The sequence below is a fragment of the Leuresthes tenuis genome, unplaced genomic scaffold (assembly GCF_036924035.1).
Source record: "Leuresthes tenuis unplaced genomic scaffold, fLeuTen1.0.hap1 SCAF_8, whole genome shotgun sequence".
Classification (NCBI taxonomy): domain Eukaryota; kingdom Metazoa; phylum Chordata; class Actinopteri; order Atheriniformes; family Atherinopsidae; genus Leuresthes; species Leuresthes tenuis.
The window spans coordinates 9,532,693-9,549,964 of NW_027325362.1; the positions used below are offsets into that span (position 1 = coordinate 9,532,693).

At 38.7% G+C, this 17,272-nt stretch overlaps 1 protein-coding gene and 1 long non-coding RNA gene across 2 annotated transcripts; both read right to left on the bottom strand.

Annotated features, from left to right (window-relative positions):
* Positions 1 to 1,768: 1,768 nt before the first annotated feature.
* Positions 1,769 to 3,715, bottom strand: LOC140312880 (uncharacterized). The gene is made up of 2 exons (XR_011917009.1): positions 2,546 to 3,715; positions 1,769 to 2,501 (listed from the first exon to the last, which is right to left on the bottom strand). It is a non-coding gene; the product is annotated as an uncharacterized lncRNA (long non-coding RNA).
* A 12-nt stretch (positions 3,716 to 3,727) lies between these two features.
* On the bottom strand, positions 3,728 to 16,037 carry LOC140312879 (uncharacterized). Its single transcript, XM_072390748.1, has 2 exons — positions 15,992 to 16,037; positions 3,728 to 6,172 (listed from the first exon to the last, which is right to left on the bottom strand). The coding sequence occupies exon 2, from the start codon at positions 6,124 to 6,126 to the stop codon at positions 5,335 to 5,337; it is 792 nt and encodes a 263-aa protein (XP_072246849.1). The 5' UTR covers positions 6,127 to 6,172; positions 15,992 to 16,037; the 3' UTR covers positions 3,728 to 5,334.
* Positions 16,038 to 17,272: the final 1,235 nt, after the last annotated feature.

Below are 17,272 nucleotides of genomic sequence, written 5' to 3' on the forward strand. Positions count from 1 at the left end.
TGGAGGGAGGGAGGGAGGTGACATATGTCCACAGTCCTGGCTCCTGCTGCTGGACGGTCTCTGCTGGCTGCTGTCCTTTTTTTTTCCACACACGCACACATCCCACACTTACACTTTAATGAACTTGTTTTTGTTCGTTTTTAGGACATTGATGGCTGATAACTACATGTCAACCATGCAAGAGCAAAAAACAAATCTTACTCCTCAACTATTGGAACCAGGGTTAGAGTGTCCAAATTAGAAACTAACCCTCACGGTGACTTTGTCAGAGCGTTCCAGTCTCCCATCTCCCCTCTCCGTCTGCAGTACGAGACCAATGGCCTCCCAACAATGAGGTGACCGTATCACTGCCTGAGCCGAAACAGAGGGATAGAGGGCACACAGCGAAATGCAAGAGAGGGAAGGAGAGAGGGGAGAGAAGAGGGGAGGGACACATTAACAAGCTATAATCTCAACTGCCTTATCCATAATGCATTGTGTGGGCCAATTTACATGGCACTGGTCCCTCTGGGAGAAAGGAGATCATCCATCACGTTACTTTATTAGCTCCCTCGCAGTCTCTCACAGATGCATACGCACACACATCATTATTTGTCTCTGCCTCTCCCTCTGTTTTGTGGGCCTGTTTTGTCATGGTTGTTGTTTCAAACTGCTGCTGCCTCTATAAAACAGCTCCAAACCGAGTCATGTTGCGCAGGCTGTGACAAGCAGGGAGGTTTTTCTTCTTCTTTTTTTCATACAGCAGCAGTTTATCTCAGTAACAGTTAGGGGATTTGGGTAAATGCCTAAAACATGATGCTGAGACTTGTTTTCTGAAGGTAAATGAACTTTGTGAGTTAAGAAAATAAATCTGAGAGTGAAGACAAACAAGCATCACTAATACTGAAGAACCTTTTACAAAACTCCATGTAACATCTGCATCATCCTCATGCATTTTCACCAAAAAGTGAATCTCAGCTCTGAAGACCAACCAATTAAAACATAATACAACATAAGTAAACTTGTTTCTTCTTTCAGAGGGTGCGGTAGCCACAAAAACAATTATAGTATGTTCGTGCAAAAAATAATAAATGCCAAAACAGTTCTCTTTAAGAAAGCATTGTTCCTCAAGCAGTAACAAAACTAAAATGACACACTTTTTCCACACTTTATTGATTGTTATAAATGTATCAACAGTTAATTAGAAATTTGCTTCAGCCCCTTTTTTTCCTCTGTCTTAGGTTGTAATGTTTTCTGTGTTCGAAATTGAAAACGAACTGCTGAAATCTCAGGGCTTCATTAACAAGAACACCCATGCTGTAGCTCTACTCTCTCCTGCTTTCCACCACACCTTCACACAAACATTACTTGGTATATGCTGGCTTTTTAAAACTGTGGTAAATGTATTGTGTTATGCAGGTGGCGGAGTTTGGAAACTGTGGTTATCAAGTGCATTTTGTGTGAAAAAAACAAGGATCTTGTACACTTCTGTTTTTGTTGATTATGTGAAACGCTTTGACAATGTGACTTCAGTTTAGCCACATAATGCATCGCTGTTTTCCCCAAGTCAGTATGTAACAAGAGATTTAAGACAGAGCATTTCAGTAATGATGAAATTAAACCTGTTGACAGCTGAAAGTGGTCATTTCAGGCCAGCAATATCAGTGTTGAACTCTACATTTACACTGTTTAGAAGATAGTGGGTACAATCATATGAGGGTCACATTTATTTATCTCCAACATCAATGTACAATTTTCCTTTCCCAACAACACATAAACACACCATCAGTGTAGTCATACACCTTTTATTGAACTGTTTTGTACAGCTGTAACTAGCTAGAGAGGTAGTTTAACACTCAGCATTGCCAACAGTTTCCTGTCATTGACTGAATATTCAGAGTATCAAACTGACTCACACAGAACCGCTCCAGTAAACATATCACAACGGGCGAGTATTAATTGCATAAATGCATACATTGCTTCCCATGACCAAGCACTGCAACACAAAGCGATAAACACTAAACAATGTATGGACCTTTTATATGTTCTATATAGAAAAATATATACACATGGGTATACAATTTGTTTCTTATTCTGTCAAGGCACCCTAAAACATCAGCACTGACAAGATAATTCTCAGTTGATAATAAGGCCATCAAATAATTCTCTGAGCACCCTCGAAATGTCGACTGTTACTCATTTACAAGAACTTTTTGGAATGCAGTCAGTCCAATAAACATCAGTTTGTGGATGATTTAGAAATTAAGCTATGATAGTCAGAGGCCTGCCAATTTGTCAGTGTAGAGAAACATGTTGATTATATTTCTGCATGTTCATTCTTTGAAACCATAGTTTAAAACCTGAGGTCACTGTACTCAATACAAAAATTAAGCCTGGCTATTTATGTCTTACTCAGCATGCTGTGCTTGTGTTTCTTCTGAATTTGAGCTTAAATTGATTTCTTTTCTTCTTTTTTTTTTAGGTAATTGGTGATTTGCTATGTTTTTCGTTTATTCTGTGTACTTACCAATTAGCATTAGGGCTAAAATAGTTGAGGGAAAAAAACATTCTGAACTTAGTCTAGAGAATAGGCTTCCTGCAGTGAGACGAACAGAGTTATCAAGACTCAAATCGTTCTTATATGAGAGAAATTGAATGTTGACACTTTAGCCACACGCTGCCAGGCTCGCCACACACGCTCGCGCTCGCGCACGCACACACAGACACGGACTGCCGCAGATCCATCAGACCGCAGTCACCCTGTGAATAAAAAGAGCTGTAATTGCAATCATATACGTGGAGCCCGGCTCTGCGCGCCATACCGTACCATTAGTATCACAAATAAGTAATAATTCGCTAATGACAACATTATGTTGAGTCAGTTTAGGGCCAATTAAAGTGAGTGATATTTACATATGCCTAATGAATCACCGAGCGTGGCAGTTCGGGCGGACTCTCATGAATATTCATCCAGGCATTTCTCCCCTGCGCGCCGCAGTTTATAAACTGAATTATGGCTGATTTGCCCTTTTAAAAAATGAACATGGGCGCATCTCCCACAAGGAGGCGGCGAACAATAACGTCTGATTATAAAAATGCTTTACTGCTAAACTGCCGGTGAGGAGACGGCGGCAGGGTGGCAGCAGAAGAGGCAGAGCCCAGTTTGGTCTGTTTCCGTCCACCTTTGTAGACTGGCTGATATTTACCGAGTGGTTTCTCATAAGTGTGGCAAAGTGAACATGTAATTGATCTGATTTTGACTGGAGGTAGTTCGTCCTCAGTTCAGAGCGACCTTTACACGCACATGGTTGGTTTCCGGGTTTGCCTCCTCCCCACCGCCGCCGGCGTCTTCCCCGGTGATTGACCTCTCAGGTGCGGGAACATCAGGCGGCATCAGTTTGCAGTCCACAGTGCGCTTAACAAGATGGGCCGCACATTTTATCATGCTAATAAGCAGTTGTCTAGCAGGTGTCAGCGCGTGTGCGTGCGCGGCATCTCTTGAAAGGGCAGCACAGATGCAGCCATAGACAGAAGAGGCAGAGGAACGAAGCTGCGCCTCATGTCAAACACATTTTAAAAAATTTAAACAAATCAAATCATGAACACATTCAATCTTCAACATGCCAGACTGAACGCATCTTAGCTGTGGTTTGCAAACCAGTTATATGGAATTATATTATAACTATCGTAATTTGTATTGCAATAATTTACTTATACGTATGAATTATTATTATATTATAATAATCTATATGAAATAGTTTATGTGTCTACAATATTTCCTTTGCACACAGCTAAACAGGAGGTTTGGCCACAATGATTTGTGACTTAATTTGAACACCTCATCAAATATGGACTCAAAACTGATTAAATTAGATTGATAAGCCATGTAAATAATGTGCATCTTTTTTGCGTTACAAGTAGAAATTATTCATTTGAATCTTGAACAATTAAACATAAAATCCTGCTTTATTTACTTCTGATACTAGAACCTCCATGGACTATTTCACTATTTCATTTTGGCACAAGCTTTTGGTGAGACATTTTGAATGAATGGTTTATCGGAGTTTTACACAACTTTTTGTTATTATTATTATTATTATTATTAATTAAGTTTCTTCATCCCTTTACAGTAGTTTATCTGTCCCTCTCTGGCTCAAACGTATCTGCTGCCATCTGGTGGCTTAAACTGAGAAGTAAAATGATCTCGCCAGTGCTGCCACTAAAGGCTACACAGTGCTCTGACCCCTGAAGACTGTCTGCTGTGAAAGAAAGAGCTAAAAGTCAACTCTTGAAAGCTGTTGAGCTTTGCACTAATTTGCTCATCATCTTCCTTCAAATCTTCTATATCTTAGCAAAAGAAGAAATACAATACATCACTGATTAAAGCCAAATCAGCACTGAGCAGGTTTCTTGTTATTCTAATATGAAACAAATGTCCTGCGTTCAACATTTCATTCCCATGCTTAACGCCAAACACTGACATAGTTTGAGTTCAGAGTCAGAGTGTCACATTGTAGCTATGCTGGTCGCAAACACAAAGAACAATGCATCTGTTCACAGCATTAAAAATCAATGACATCATGAGCTGAAAAAACCCCACTGAGCTGCTATGGGGCTCGTTTCAAGGCCGAAGCTCACAGAGTCCAATTAAAGCGCAAAAAAATTCAAAAGACCTTCCTTTTACAACATCTTTTTTTGTTTTGTTTTGTGTAGCAGATCAATATAGGTATCAGATGAAAACACATAACAACATTTTCTAGTGTTTTGGAGTGTTTGCCTACAATTTAGCATGTGCTACCATGCTGGTTAATAGCTGTGCAACGTTTTAGGTCATTTGGAGCAGATATGACCAAACTTACAGGACAAGCCAATCAAAAACGTATATACCAGAAAAATTATTCAAGAACTGTCCCAAACACTATCAATTTTTTTTTTCAGTTCATGTAAGAGAAGTTGGACAGTTATCAGATGGCTTTCTGAATTTTTTTGCAAACGTTTTGCAAGTTAAAAAGGTTAAAAAAGTACTGGATATGAAGGGAATAGTTCCTGATCAGTGTCTAATGCTTCTCTTTGTTTACTCTAACAAAGTTTTAGAGCCATCGTGGTGCACATAGCTTGAAATGATCATTTTAATACTTTATCTCCAGCCAAATGTCTGCGTGAATTTGTGTAACAAACTATAAAGGCAGCATAATCAGTCAACTAACAACCATCTTATCTCCCATTTTAAGAGGATAAAGGGATTATTGCTAAGCAAAAATGTAAATCAGAAGTGAGGCCTGCTAGAAAAAGATGATATAAAAGTTATTTTTTCCTTTGAACACTAGCCATCTTCCTCCAGAAAATAACTTTTCATCAGTACACAAAGCTGACATATATGACTGATGTCTCTTCTAGTTTTGACAGTTTGAGGCCAGGGAAAGGCAGAGCACCGTCACTGTCTATGTGTGTTTGGATTGTGTAGGCCTTGAGTGCTGCTCCCCAGTCCAGCACAGAGCTGTGGATGATTCCCAATCTGACCTGTTCGTGATACGCCGCTCCGAGCTCCCTGCCCAGGAAGATGTCTTGGATCTGAGACGCAACCAAAGAGTCTCTTCTTGTGTCTGCACCCAGGTCCATATTGGTGTCTCTGTCCCTGTTGTATCTGTTTGTGTCAAAGTGAAAACCATTATCTATGTCTGGGTCAGTGTTTAAGTCGGAGCTCTTGGCTCTGTTTGCTTCGGGGCAGTGAGGAAACGGCCTCTCCGGTAGGTTTATCACAGTCAACCTCTCAAGGCGCTTCACTGCAAAGTACTCATCCAGGGAAAAATCGGGTGCTCCCTTGGATCCTCCAGGACCACAGCGGATCAGTGTTAGGTGCCTCACATCCAAGTTGTTGAGCAAACGGGACACATTGGGTGGCGAAGTGAACCAAACCGTTAAAGTTTTTATCTCAGAATCTAGGGCAGAGTGTAGCTGGGAGCGGATGTCTTTGCATCTGCTGTCAGTCAGGGAGGAGGCACTGCAGGGCTGTGGCTCTTGGCTGCATGAGTAGTAGAAAAAGCTATTGTGGGTGACACAAGCCAGATAGAGGTCAAATCGTTGTAGAGCTGCCGCCGCACACAGCAGCATGAAGAGGAGGGGCGCAGGAGGGCTGAAGGCAGGCATCACGGCTGCAGGAGGGTTTCAGGCAGCATTCTGACTATTTAGGATACTGTGGGAAAGAGAGGAGGGTGTTTAATTTTTTCAACCTTCACTGGTTGAGAAGACAAGGAAAAGAAATTCAGTAGCATTCAAAAGTAACAAGTGGGAAATTACTTTAGACCCTATGCAATACTCAGTAATAGAGGGAATAATTACTCTGCTATGAGTTCAATTTGATGTTCAGTATCAGGCTGCTGCGGGGACCTTCAATGATATGACAAATAGTTGTAGAGTAACACCACTGTCCAACACCTCCTACCTACTTATAAGCGTGAAAAAATAATTGCATTTGTGACAGTTTCACAAGCTTGTTGCAATTTCTGAAGGGGAAGCGTAGGCATGTGATGTTTTTGAGCCTAAAGAATGTCATTTAACACATTTTGTGCATCTGTGACAGTGACACAGATGAGTAAAATGTAGAAATACCCAGATTTTTTAAATCAGCCGTAGACATATAACGGGTGCCTGGTAGCTACTGAGCACCAAAATTTACAGACACTACAGTCACTTTGAGCCTTTATGGTGAAACTGCCATGCTTTGAACTGTTAACTAATGTAACTATAACTCATTCTAAGACTTAAAAGACTTAATATTTTAATAACTTTGTTTTTGTCTTTCTCAAAATGTATGTTTTTTCTCTCCCCACAACTTTTTGCAGGTATCTCTGGCTATCTCATTGCTGACCTGACCTACTTGTCGAGTGATAACTATATGCTATTATTTCAGTCTTTCCTTGCCGCCATTGTTTCTTTTCCTGTCCTGGACAGATGATCGTCCTCCCGGAGTCTGGTTCAGCAGGAGGTTTCTTTATATTTACGTAATAGGTTACCGGAGGACAGCAGAATAGGAATTCCATTGTGCTGTGTGACTTTGTCTTGAGTACATATGACAATAAAGTTTGAATAGATTAAAAAGGGAAGTTACCAGGTGTCTGCTCAAAGGAAATTGTAAGAATTCTCTTGGAAAGTTCGCTGAGATGACTTAATGTTGCAACTTGGTGCTATTTGAATTCAATTAATTTAACTGCAGGTAGAATTTCTACATATATTAGAAAATACTGACAATAAAGTGTGAAGATATTAGCAACAAAACAGAGTTATAATGTAGAGTCTTAGTACGCTAGTATATATTGTTTCCATAATACATTTAAGCCCAATTTCTTTCCTTGGCCCTGCCATTTGGCCCTATCTTTCTGTTTTGCAAAGAATGTTTTAGAAATCAGTTTTAGAATATTGGTGATCCAATCATCAAAATGGCCCCCGGTTAAAGTGTCGCATGACCGCCACTCATAGATCCCCTAGAAAAACAGGACACAGTATCTAATTTTTTTCCTCTTTTCTTAATCTAAGCCTAAATTTGCATAAATATTGTGCCTTAGTTTGGATTCAAGATTGCACTTAAATTAAAAGGAGCTGAACATTTAATGAGGAAAAAAAAAGAGTTTTCTTGAGCCACTCACAGCTCTAAATACAAACTTGTGTGCTTCATGTGTGGCTGAGCTGAATTATGCCAAAATGAGAAGGTCTGAGTGCGGACATGTTTTGGAAATGTCTCAGTTTTCACAGTTGCAGCTCTTTTCAGTGGCTTTTTCCTGGCAGCTTCCTCTGACATTTGTCCGTGGTGAGAGTATAAACAGCCTTGTTTTATATCAGCCAAAAACCTTCAGCTCCATGAGAGACACTGACATGATGCCTGTTGTGGTGTAGACAGGCAGATTTTGTCATCATTAGCCCAGGCTTCCTGTTGTGATGTGAGGCTGCCTGGCGCTTGTTCAACAGGATCATGGTTACTAGTTATAGTTCCTGTTGGATGTTTACATGCACTCATGTCCATGGATGTCATGTCAATATGAACTTTTAATTAGCTATTTCAACTGTGTTCTTAAGGCATAAAATACATCCTTAATGAAAAAAGCAAGAGTATGGTGCACACGTTTTAATCAATAATAAGCTTGTCTTTTAAAAAAAAAAATCAATATAAGGTAAAAAATAATATACAAACAGGCTTTAAATACTTAAAACTTAAAGCCCCTTATGAAGTCTCACCTTGACCAGGAGCATCAGGCAGTATCAACAAGCCTCTGGAATGATCTCTGTTTAAATATTTGGCCACTTTTCAAACAGAATTGCTTGAATTTGTTGATTTTCTTGAATGGACCCACATATCCAGCACATATTTTCAAGAGGACCGGAGCCCAGACTTTGTGACTTTGAAACGTTATGCTGCTTTCTTCATTCTCACCAACAGCTTTGCTGTGCTGTGACTGTCTGTCAGAACACCGAATAAATTTAGCTGACGGTTTCCGGGTAAGTTTAAGTTAAATTTAACCACTGTCATGTTTCGTGTTGTTCTTGTATTTGGATTTCTCACTTTTGCTCCAAAAGACAAACATTCTGGTCGTTCTGACACCACTCGATCTTTGTTTTGTGGGGCCAAAAAAAGTTTCACCCAGAAGGTTCAGCTTTGAAGGTGTTGATTTTGGAGCAGGAGCTTCTTTCTGGGACGCAGTATCTGAGGTATGGTGGGGGTGGCCAAAGGTCATGTTGACTTAGTTAACATAACTGAAGGACCATAACTGAACTGAAACATATTAAGAGAACACCGGCCACCTACGTAATACGGACTGTTTTGCGATCTTATATGACACCATGTTGCTAACATTTGTTATTAATTTGTGGATGATTGACTGCTTTGTAAAAACACTGGATATGAAGTTGGAAGACAATTCTATGACTTTTCCTTTTTTCTCCTTTTTTTCCAATCAGTCATATGTTTGAACTTTAGTAATAATGCTACATCTCTGACACACTGCCTGAAAAGAACCACACTGCCCTGGGACTTCAAATGCACCGCTGTTGAACTGAAAAATACAACATTCGGAGTCAACTTCTAATTCCCCAAAGGTCTGGTCCATCTATCACAACTGCAAACCTTATTGCCAGTCACTGGACTGGAAAACTTCTTAAAAAAACTCAAACTCTTAAAATAATCACTGCTCTCTGTTGTAAACAAGTGATATGGCAGTATTGACTGTTTTCACTCACCTTAATATTTGTTAACTAAATACTTTTATCATTGATTTTTAGGTTGCTTTGTTTTTATTTGAGGAAGTCAAAAGGGCCGGATTGAGATTGTTTGTGAACTGCTTCTAGCTGCATTTTGCTCATTTTCTGGTCCATGGCGACATCAGCCTTCAACATCAGCCCTGCAAGTTCCTGAAGTAGTCCTCATCATACTGGGGTTTGGGTTTTTCAGATATTACAAAAGTGGCTACAATTCCTAAGAACTTAAGAGTTCTATGACTACGATTGCTTGAGCTGATGATCTTGGAGGCTGCGGTTGTTTAGAAAGAATGGTTCCAAGAGACATTCCTGAGATCTGCACTGAGCTCTTTGGGCTTTCCCGTTGAGCAGGGTGTTGGTCGGTACAATAAGTACTATCAAACAAACATTTTTTCATGTTGGATCAAAAAACCTACCATCTGCGGCCATGACCACCAACAGAAACGGGAGGAAGTTAAAATTCCTTCTTGGCAAGTTAGATAAGATTTAAGAACTTTTAACATAACCGAATGAGTCGTTTCAGAGGGTGTTTTTACTTATTTTTCAGCCTGAATAGTTTGTAGCCTGTGTGGATCTCAGAAAAAGCACAAAAAACTAAAACTTGTGCACTTTTGATGTATTTATTTTTTTCTGTTTAGATACATGCTGTACAGCCGTCACTCAGTTTATAGGAACAGTTTAAAGAACAGCTATGACATTAATGTCCATATTACATATTACAATATGTTTGATAATCCTACAACGTATAATATTGACCTTACACATTTTACTGACATAAACACTGATGCAAAATTGCTGGAATAAAGTTAAATGATCTTCCTCCCCTGTATAAAGTTAGGGCTATGCAGAAGGCGGAGAGGATCGTGGGAGGTTGCACACTCTCTGTTTTCTGATCATCAGCTGCAGCCTTCAGGAAGGAAGGGTCTCTGCTCCGATGTAGAATAAATAGAAATAAGTTCTCATTTGTTCCGTACATCTCTTGAACTCTGTTGTTTAATTTTGTGTGTCTCAAATACCGTGGCAATCTTTTACCTTGTATGTGTGTGTGTGTGTTACTAGGCTGCAAAGCAAATTGCCCCTCAGGGATAATAAAGTTGATCTTGATCAAAACAACGTTTGACAACCTATTTCAAGTACATCTAGAGTTTTACCAAACTCAATTATGAACCAGTTTTTAAAAAAAATATGTGACCTTTTAAATTACTTAAAGCATTCAGAGCTCATTGAAGCAAACCATTGACTCATTTCTGATTAATTCCACACTATTTCAACATCACATAACTCAATGTGCTCATTGTTTTTGTATCTTATCATGAATGTCTCCAGTTTTTTACCATATTCCTTCAACATATTATCGAGAATAACCTGCACTTTGATGCTCCTGAATGACTTATATGACTTACTATCCTGAAAACGTTTTCTCAAAACATGTATATTCTTTTCAGTAACTCAGGGGGTGCAATAGAGGAAACTTATATAAAACAAAAGCTTGAGGTACAATTCCAGATTTGATCTAACTTCACTCCTTTTCTTCTGAGTGGTGAACCAAGTGTATTAAATAAAGATATATTTGTTTAACTGTTAAAATAGTTCATTGCATGTTGTGTTTTAATATGAAGGTCATCTCTGTTAGTAGAATTTTCCTAGATTCAAAACACATGGTTCCTTCTTTAAAAACTTGTCCACCCACATAATCTTACTCAGCTCTAAAATCCACAAAAATGCACAAGTTTTGTCTAAAATTTGCACCAAACCCTTACTGCATCTTGGCCTCTGACACCCATACTAGTATAAGCTAATGAAACTTATTAAAAGATACCTTTTAGTCATCTTTGCTGTCCCTGTGCCTTGTCGGTAACACATGAGACAACACTGAGGAAATGAAAATCAAAAAAATTGGTGGAATTTCCCTTTAAGTGAGGGATCTGAACACGTACGCCAAAGTTCACTGGATTTAAGATCCCCCCACCTCAATGTCACTTGATCATCTTGCGCCATATCTCAGCTGCTTTAAATTTATTTAATGTTCCACACGGAGGAATTCGCTATGGATTGCAAATTCCTCCGTGTGGAACATTAATCTTTTCTTTTTCAGTTACTCTGGGCCGTAATTATAAGAACTGTGTTTTCAAACAATTGATTGAGAGGTGCTACTTTTAAAAGTATGAAAATGAGACAACATAGCTGCATAAAATATACTCACTGTTTGCATTAGGCCTACATACCCAAACAGAGGTAGAGATGGCTCAGTTGAGTTTTCCTCCAGACATTTTTAGTAAGAGAAAGTATTTAAAATGTGCTCTACATACCAGCTGAGCATTAAAAGGTTAATGAATTAAAACAAATGGTAAAAGCCCACAGGAGACAAATGTGATCTCCACGTGTGTTGACACAACAACACATAAAAGTACAGTTACAATGAACCATAATATTCCAGTATACATGGGTGAAGTTAGTGTTAATGTGAAAACAAAAAGGTTGGATATAAATAAACCTCAGTGCTCTGAGGTGGGTTTTTTTCTCTTTTTTTCTAATCCATCACGTTTTTCTTTCACCACAACATGGAGAAAGGGGATGTGGACACTTGGACAGCTGGTTTGAATCAACACTTTGTCTCACACTCACACACAAAGGGTCTGTGATGGGCTCGCTCTTCCTGAACGTCAATAATATGGCTAGTTTGGCACTAGGAGCCCTTATTGAATTTCACATACACACACAGTTAGGAAATTATAACCGAGGAGACTGCTTTGGGATTCCACAGAAAATGCTGTTTTGATAGCTTGGTGGTTCCAAAGGTTTGGGTAAGTTTTCTGGTTTTGGCAATAATATCGGAGCAGGAACATGACTCCCCGTCTAATTTTGAAGGCTGGACAGAGCTGACCGCAGCATTCTTCTACTGACGTTGAGTTGCATTTAACAAAGGAGATTTATCAAGTATAGCATATTCACTGTAAGTAGCTGTTTTTCCACATGTATTTTGGTTCGGTTCAACATGATGTTTATCCTGTGTGAGATATTATAAGCACAGTGCAGAGATTTTTGAGGTCAGTCCATCTGACAGAATTCCCTCTTATATACAATACATGTTTTGATGCTTTTCTTAACCATGAATTTAAGTTTTGCCAGTTTCAAGATTAGTTTCAGTAAAATTTAAAGGTTTTAAGGATTCTTCACTCCTCTGTCTTGCAAATAAAACATCAGTTAAAGTCATATAAAACAGTCTGATGGATAGTTTTTTAAACTCTGTCCATTAACTTTCAAAGACACACAGCTGGTGGCTGACACAGGTTTCTGGCTCATAAAGTTAGATGGATGTGAACCCATGCTGCAAGTGTTTTAGAAGAATAAAAGCCATAGTAGATATTGATAAATTGTACTGCAATGAATTACAAACCTGAGTTTGTGTATTTACAATGCGTTTAACTTCATAATCAATGTCTACTACATTTCAGAGGAAAATGTTGCTTTATTTTTTTACTACCTGGAAATTTTCAAATGAATATTTTGACTAAATGTAATCAGTTTTCATCCAAACTGATAGAAAAAAATTCTTTTTGATGATGATTAAGTCAATATTTATCTAAAAATACCAACATTTCATAATTTCCTCTTTTTAAAGGTGTGAATGTTCTGCTTTTTTTTACAATAGCTTTGATCAATTCGAGATTTTGCTGAATCTTGAACAAAAACGGCGTTTTGATGATGCCACTTTGAGGATTAAGTACAGTTTTTTCATTCTTATTATTAAAATTTACTCACTGATTGTGAAAATAATCGGCAGATTAAGCCAGAATCTAAATTGTAGTAAAGGAGTTACATTTAGGTAGTAGCTGCCTGATAGTTTGGCTCATCAGCTACATCAATGAATAAAACTAATATTACTTACAATATATTTTATCAACTAAAACTTAAAATGACTTGTGCTTGTTATTGAGAAATTTATCAGTGTTTATATTGTATTAATCAAATTTTCAAGTAAAGCTTCTGATTGCTTTTCAAGAGATAAATTGAGACTCAGTATCATGAGACTTGTCACATTTACGTTTTGATTCATGTCCTGTCTCGTCATTTCCTGTTTTATTTTGAAATATTAACTTCCCTCTCATTTTAGGTACCTTGCTCTTCCTCCTGTGTCAAGTGTCTGCTTGTCTTCCCTGATTCCCAAAGTGTTTCCACCTGTTCCCCTTGGTTCCTCATGTGCTCAAATAGTCTGCGTCTCCCTTGTCTTGTGCTAGTGTGTTGTTTCCTTTCGTGAGCCTCACTCAGTCTAGAGTCTTGACCACAGAAATCCACAGCTTCCTTGAGCCTGTAGTGTAGCCATCCCCTTGCAGAGCATATCCTTTGTTTTGTAATTTATCATTTAGCTCTAGTTTATCCATGGTAATTAGCCTGTTCTTGTTTCCTCCATTAAGGAGTGGTTTTTGGTTATTGTTAAATGTTTTATAGACACCTCCGTTAGAGGAGTGTTGTGTTTCGGGTTTTGATTGTTTCATAGTGCCTCCACTAGAGGAGTGATTTTGTGTTCTGTATTCTAGTGATCCTGTTGTGCCTCCATTAAAGGAGTGCTTTAAGTTAATTGTTCAAGTTTCATAGTGCCTCTGTCTTTGAGAGCTTCTTTTGTTTAAGTATGCCTCAATAGGAGAGCGTGAGAGTTTTGTTATCTTTAATAGCCCTTTATTTTCCTCCTAGAGTGGAGAGGTTTTTGTTTTGGATATCTTTCACAGCTGCACCCTCCTCAACCATAGTTACTGAGGACAGTGCGTTAGGAGTTTCACAGCCTCTTTGTTTGTTCTGCCTGGAGATCCTCAACCTGCTGTTTATATTAAATAAACATTCTTGACTGTGAAGGGACCCTGCATCTGTGTCCTGAGGCTGTGACAAGACCAACCTGACCAATGCTGCAGATGAGGAGTTTCACCAGCTGCTCGCCAAGTTTTTCATCAAACCTCAGAAGACATGAAAATGCACGAATCCTGCCGATCACATACATGTTTGCTGAAGTATTCAAATGTATTCTACTCTCAGAAGCACAACCCAGCATAAACGTAGCACTGACAGGGACCCAACAAATGTCAGACCTACCATCAATTATCGTCTCAAGCAGTGCTCCCAAAACGTGGGACATGAGGTCAGCCGACCAGTCCTTAAAACAGATTCCACCAACTGGACCAAGAAGCAAAGATTTTATATGCTTTGCATTATTTCACTTCTGTGTGCCATTGTTTCTACAAGTTACAGTCAGCTTGTCCAGTTAATATACAGAAACCAGAAATAAAGTAAGCACACACAGTCAAAACCATGAATGCTTAAGTAGATAAATGTGTCAATCGCCTTCTAATCTTATAGGTTTAAAAAAAAAAAAAGTGAAGCAACGTTGTGTTCAGTGTCTGACCCAAAGATACTTCAGCGTGTGGAGGAGACACTCTGTTCTGTCTAAGGCACCAATACCTTTACTGTCCTGGACAGAAAATGTTTTGAATAGAACAGAAGAAGAAAAGGAAACAGGTGGACTAAAGTTTAAAAGAAAAGAAAAGTCTATAACTTATTAACTTCATATAACTCCATATGACACATATCAAACTTTTTTTTTTAATCATCACTGGGAACCTGTGAACCCAAAGTCAACTTAACGGATTTCCAGACACATAAAAAAGAAACGAAGCCTTTGAAAGCTGATGTGATTTTTTTCCAATGAGAAAGTACACAAACTGACTCCAAAAAGCATGACACCACGACCTTCTCTGTCAAAACCACTGGCAGTGTAAAAACAACAGCCCCAACAGATCAAACGGTAGCTATCTAGCTCATTTAGATTTGGTGATTTGTGTGTTATATTGTCTCCAACCAGCAAAGACTTCAGTGAAAGTTGTTGTTTCTAGCTAACAGTCTGTCTCAAGGCACTCGGTGAAACCACAAGTTTTGCTCACTGCCTCCAGTATTTACACTGAGCTAACAGTCAGATCTCCTAAGAAGCCATTACTTACTTCACCAATCTGGTGCAGTGGCTGCCCCAAATGGTGGAAAATTAAGTAAATCCAGAAAAAAAAGAAGGCAATCCAAGATGAATAGGTTAATCCTATAAATTTGCCGGCTGTCTGTTTAAAAGAGCTCCTCATGGAAACCGACCGCAGAGCTTCAGCCTAACGACAGCTGAAAAAAATTTTGTGTTTTTGAACCAGCTGATGGGAAGGGGGGAGATCAGTTCATTTGTGCAGTGAAAATGGTTCAGCATTCATTACAACTACAATGGGCAGTCAATCCTGGTCGAAATATGGACGTCTGGAGGGTGAATGTCACTTAGATTCTGTGTCCAGCAACATTCAGACTTTCCACCCATTACATAAAAGTGAGTGAGAGTCTGACCAAATATCTGGTTTAGCAATGATTCATGGGCTTGAAGTGACTCAAACATTAGACAAAGCAATCTTTTCTTGAGTCAGAGATGAAGTTTGTGAAGTTAGACTTTCTAAAAGCACTCAGATGTCACATTTACATAAAAGGCAGAAGTCTAAATAAACTCTCTTTTGGTTCAGAATCTGAAGCAATTGTCCCTGTGATTGGATTCACGAAAATGTAAAAATTACATAACATGCTCAGGAATGCACAGCTATGTCCTGTAATTGGAGAACAGCAGACTTGGCTTCTCAGATCTTTTCACAGAGTTACAACTGAACATAAAACACAGCATAAGAACACAATAAATGTTCATATAAGTGTCAGAATCCTAAAGAAAAGTTTCCCAGTGCCCTAGTTTTAAACTTACCCTCAGATTCCTGCTCAGAAGCTGATGTGTGAATGCGTTTGCTGAATGCTGGGATGGGGAGAAGACTCTAACATCCAGCTGACGTCAGGATGGGGGAAGTGTTTCACAGAGGAGGCTGTAGTAGAGTTCAGCTTTAAGTACTGGATTAAATCACAGGCTGGTTGTTACGAACAGACTTAAAACAATGAGAATCCCATTGTTTAAATAGTCTAAAGAGTCTACATCCTTGAGGGACTCTGTAGGCAAATAACTGAGCTATTATATAATGGAACTCTGTATCTTCTGGTTGAGAAACATGTGAGCTTACAATGCAGCTGAAGGTTCTGTGGACCAGTTATAAGATGTGTTTATAGTCTGTATGACTGTATGACTACATCCACACCTTTTAAATTCTTTCTCTGTCATTAAATGTCTTATAACAGAGATGTTTTCGGGCGCAATAGCCACTGGACAATGAACAAAACACCACTAAAAAAAAAAGCGATTTTCCTTTAACGTAGCTATTGGTGCATTCAAGTACCATCGGACATTCTGCAACTCAGGCTAAACCTAGTTACATAGTTGATGATGAAGAAATAATCATCATCTAAGAAACCGAGAACTGACCTGAGAAGTACAACCGGACTTTTGCCACACCCAGGTTCACTTTTTCCGAGTAGACAGTTCTTCCACTGCCACTGGTTGGTTTTATATATTCTTATTTCATATTCAAACTGTTAAACATTCATGAATTTTGTTTAGGTAAGTGAAAATACAATGTTGAGGTATCTGCCATGGAGTGTCCTTTTCAATCCAACACTGATTACTTTGAGTACAAAGTTTGTTGATACAGGATGCAGCACTTCGCTTCTTGATGATTTAATCTCTCAAAGGCACATTTCTACAGACTATTACTGTGGCTGTTTTTTGCCGATAACACTTTTATCTAAGTAACACCTGCATAAGTACTTTGGTACTTGGTAATATTTGTTATTTTTCTGAAAACAACATAAGTTTGAAATAAGACATCAATCAGAGCTTGAAAGGGGCTATATCAGCATTAACGAGTAAGTTAATCTAAAAAAAACATGTAATCATGCTTTATTTCCTGCAGAATATATTCCGGTTTTTTTTTTTTTTGTAAAATGCAATAATAATAACGAGATCTCTAGAAATGTGTTTTGCGTGGACAGGCAGTGTGGTCCACGATCAAAAATGCTTGCAAGTGTTGTGTTAAACTGAGTCATATGGACAGGGGCGGCGGGGGAGGATCACAAATGATTCAACTGAAAAACAAATGAA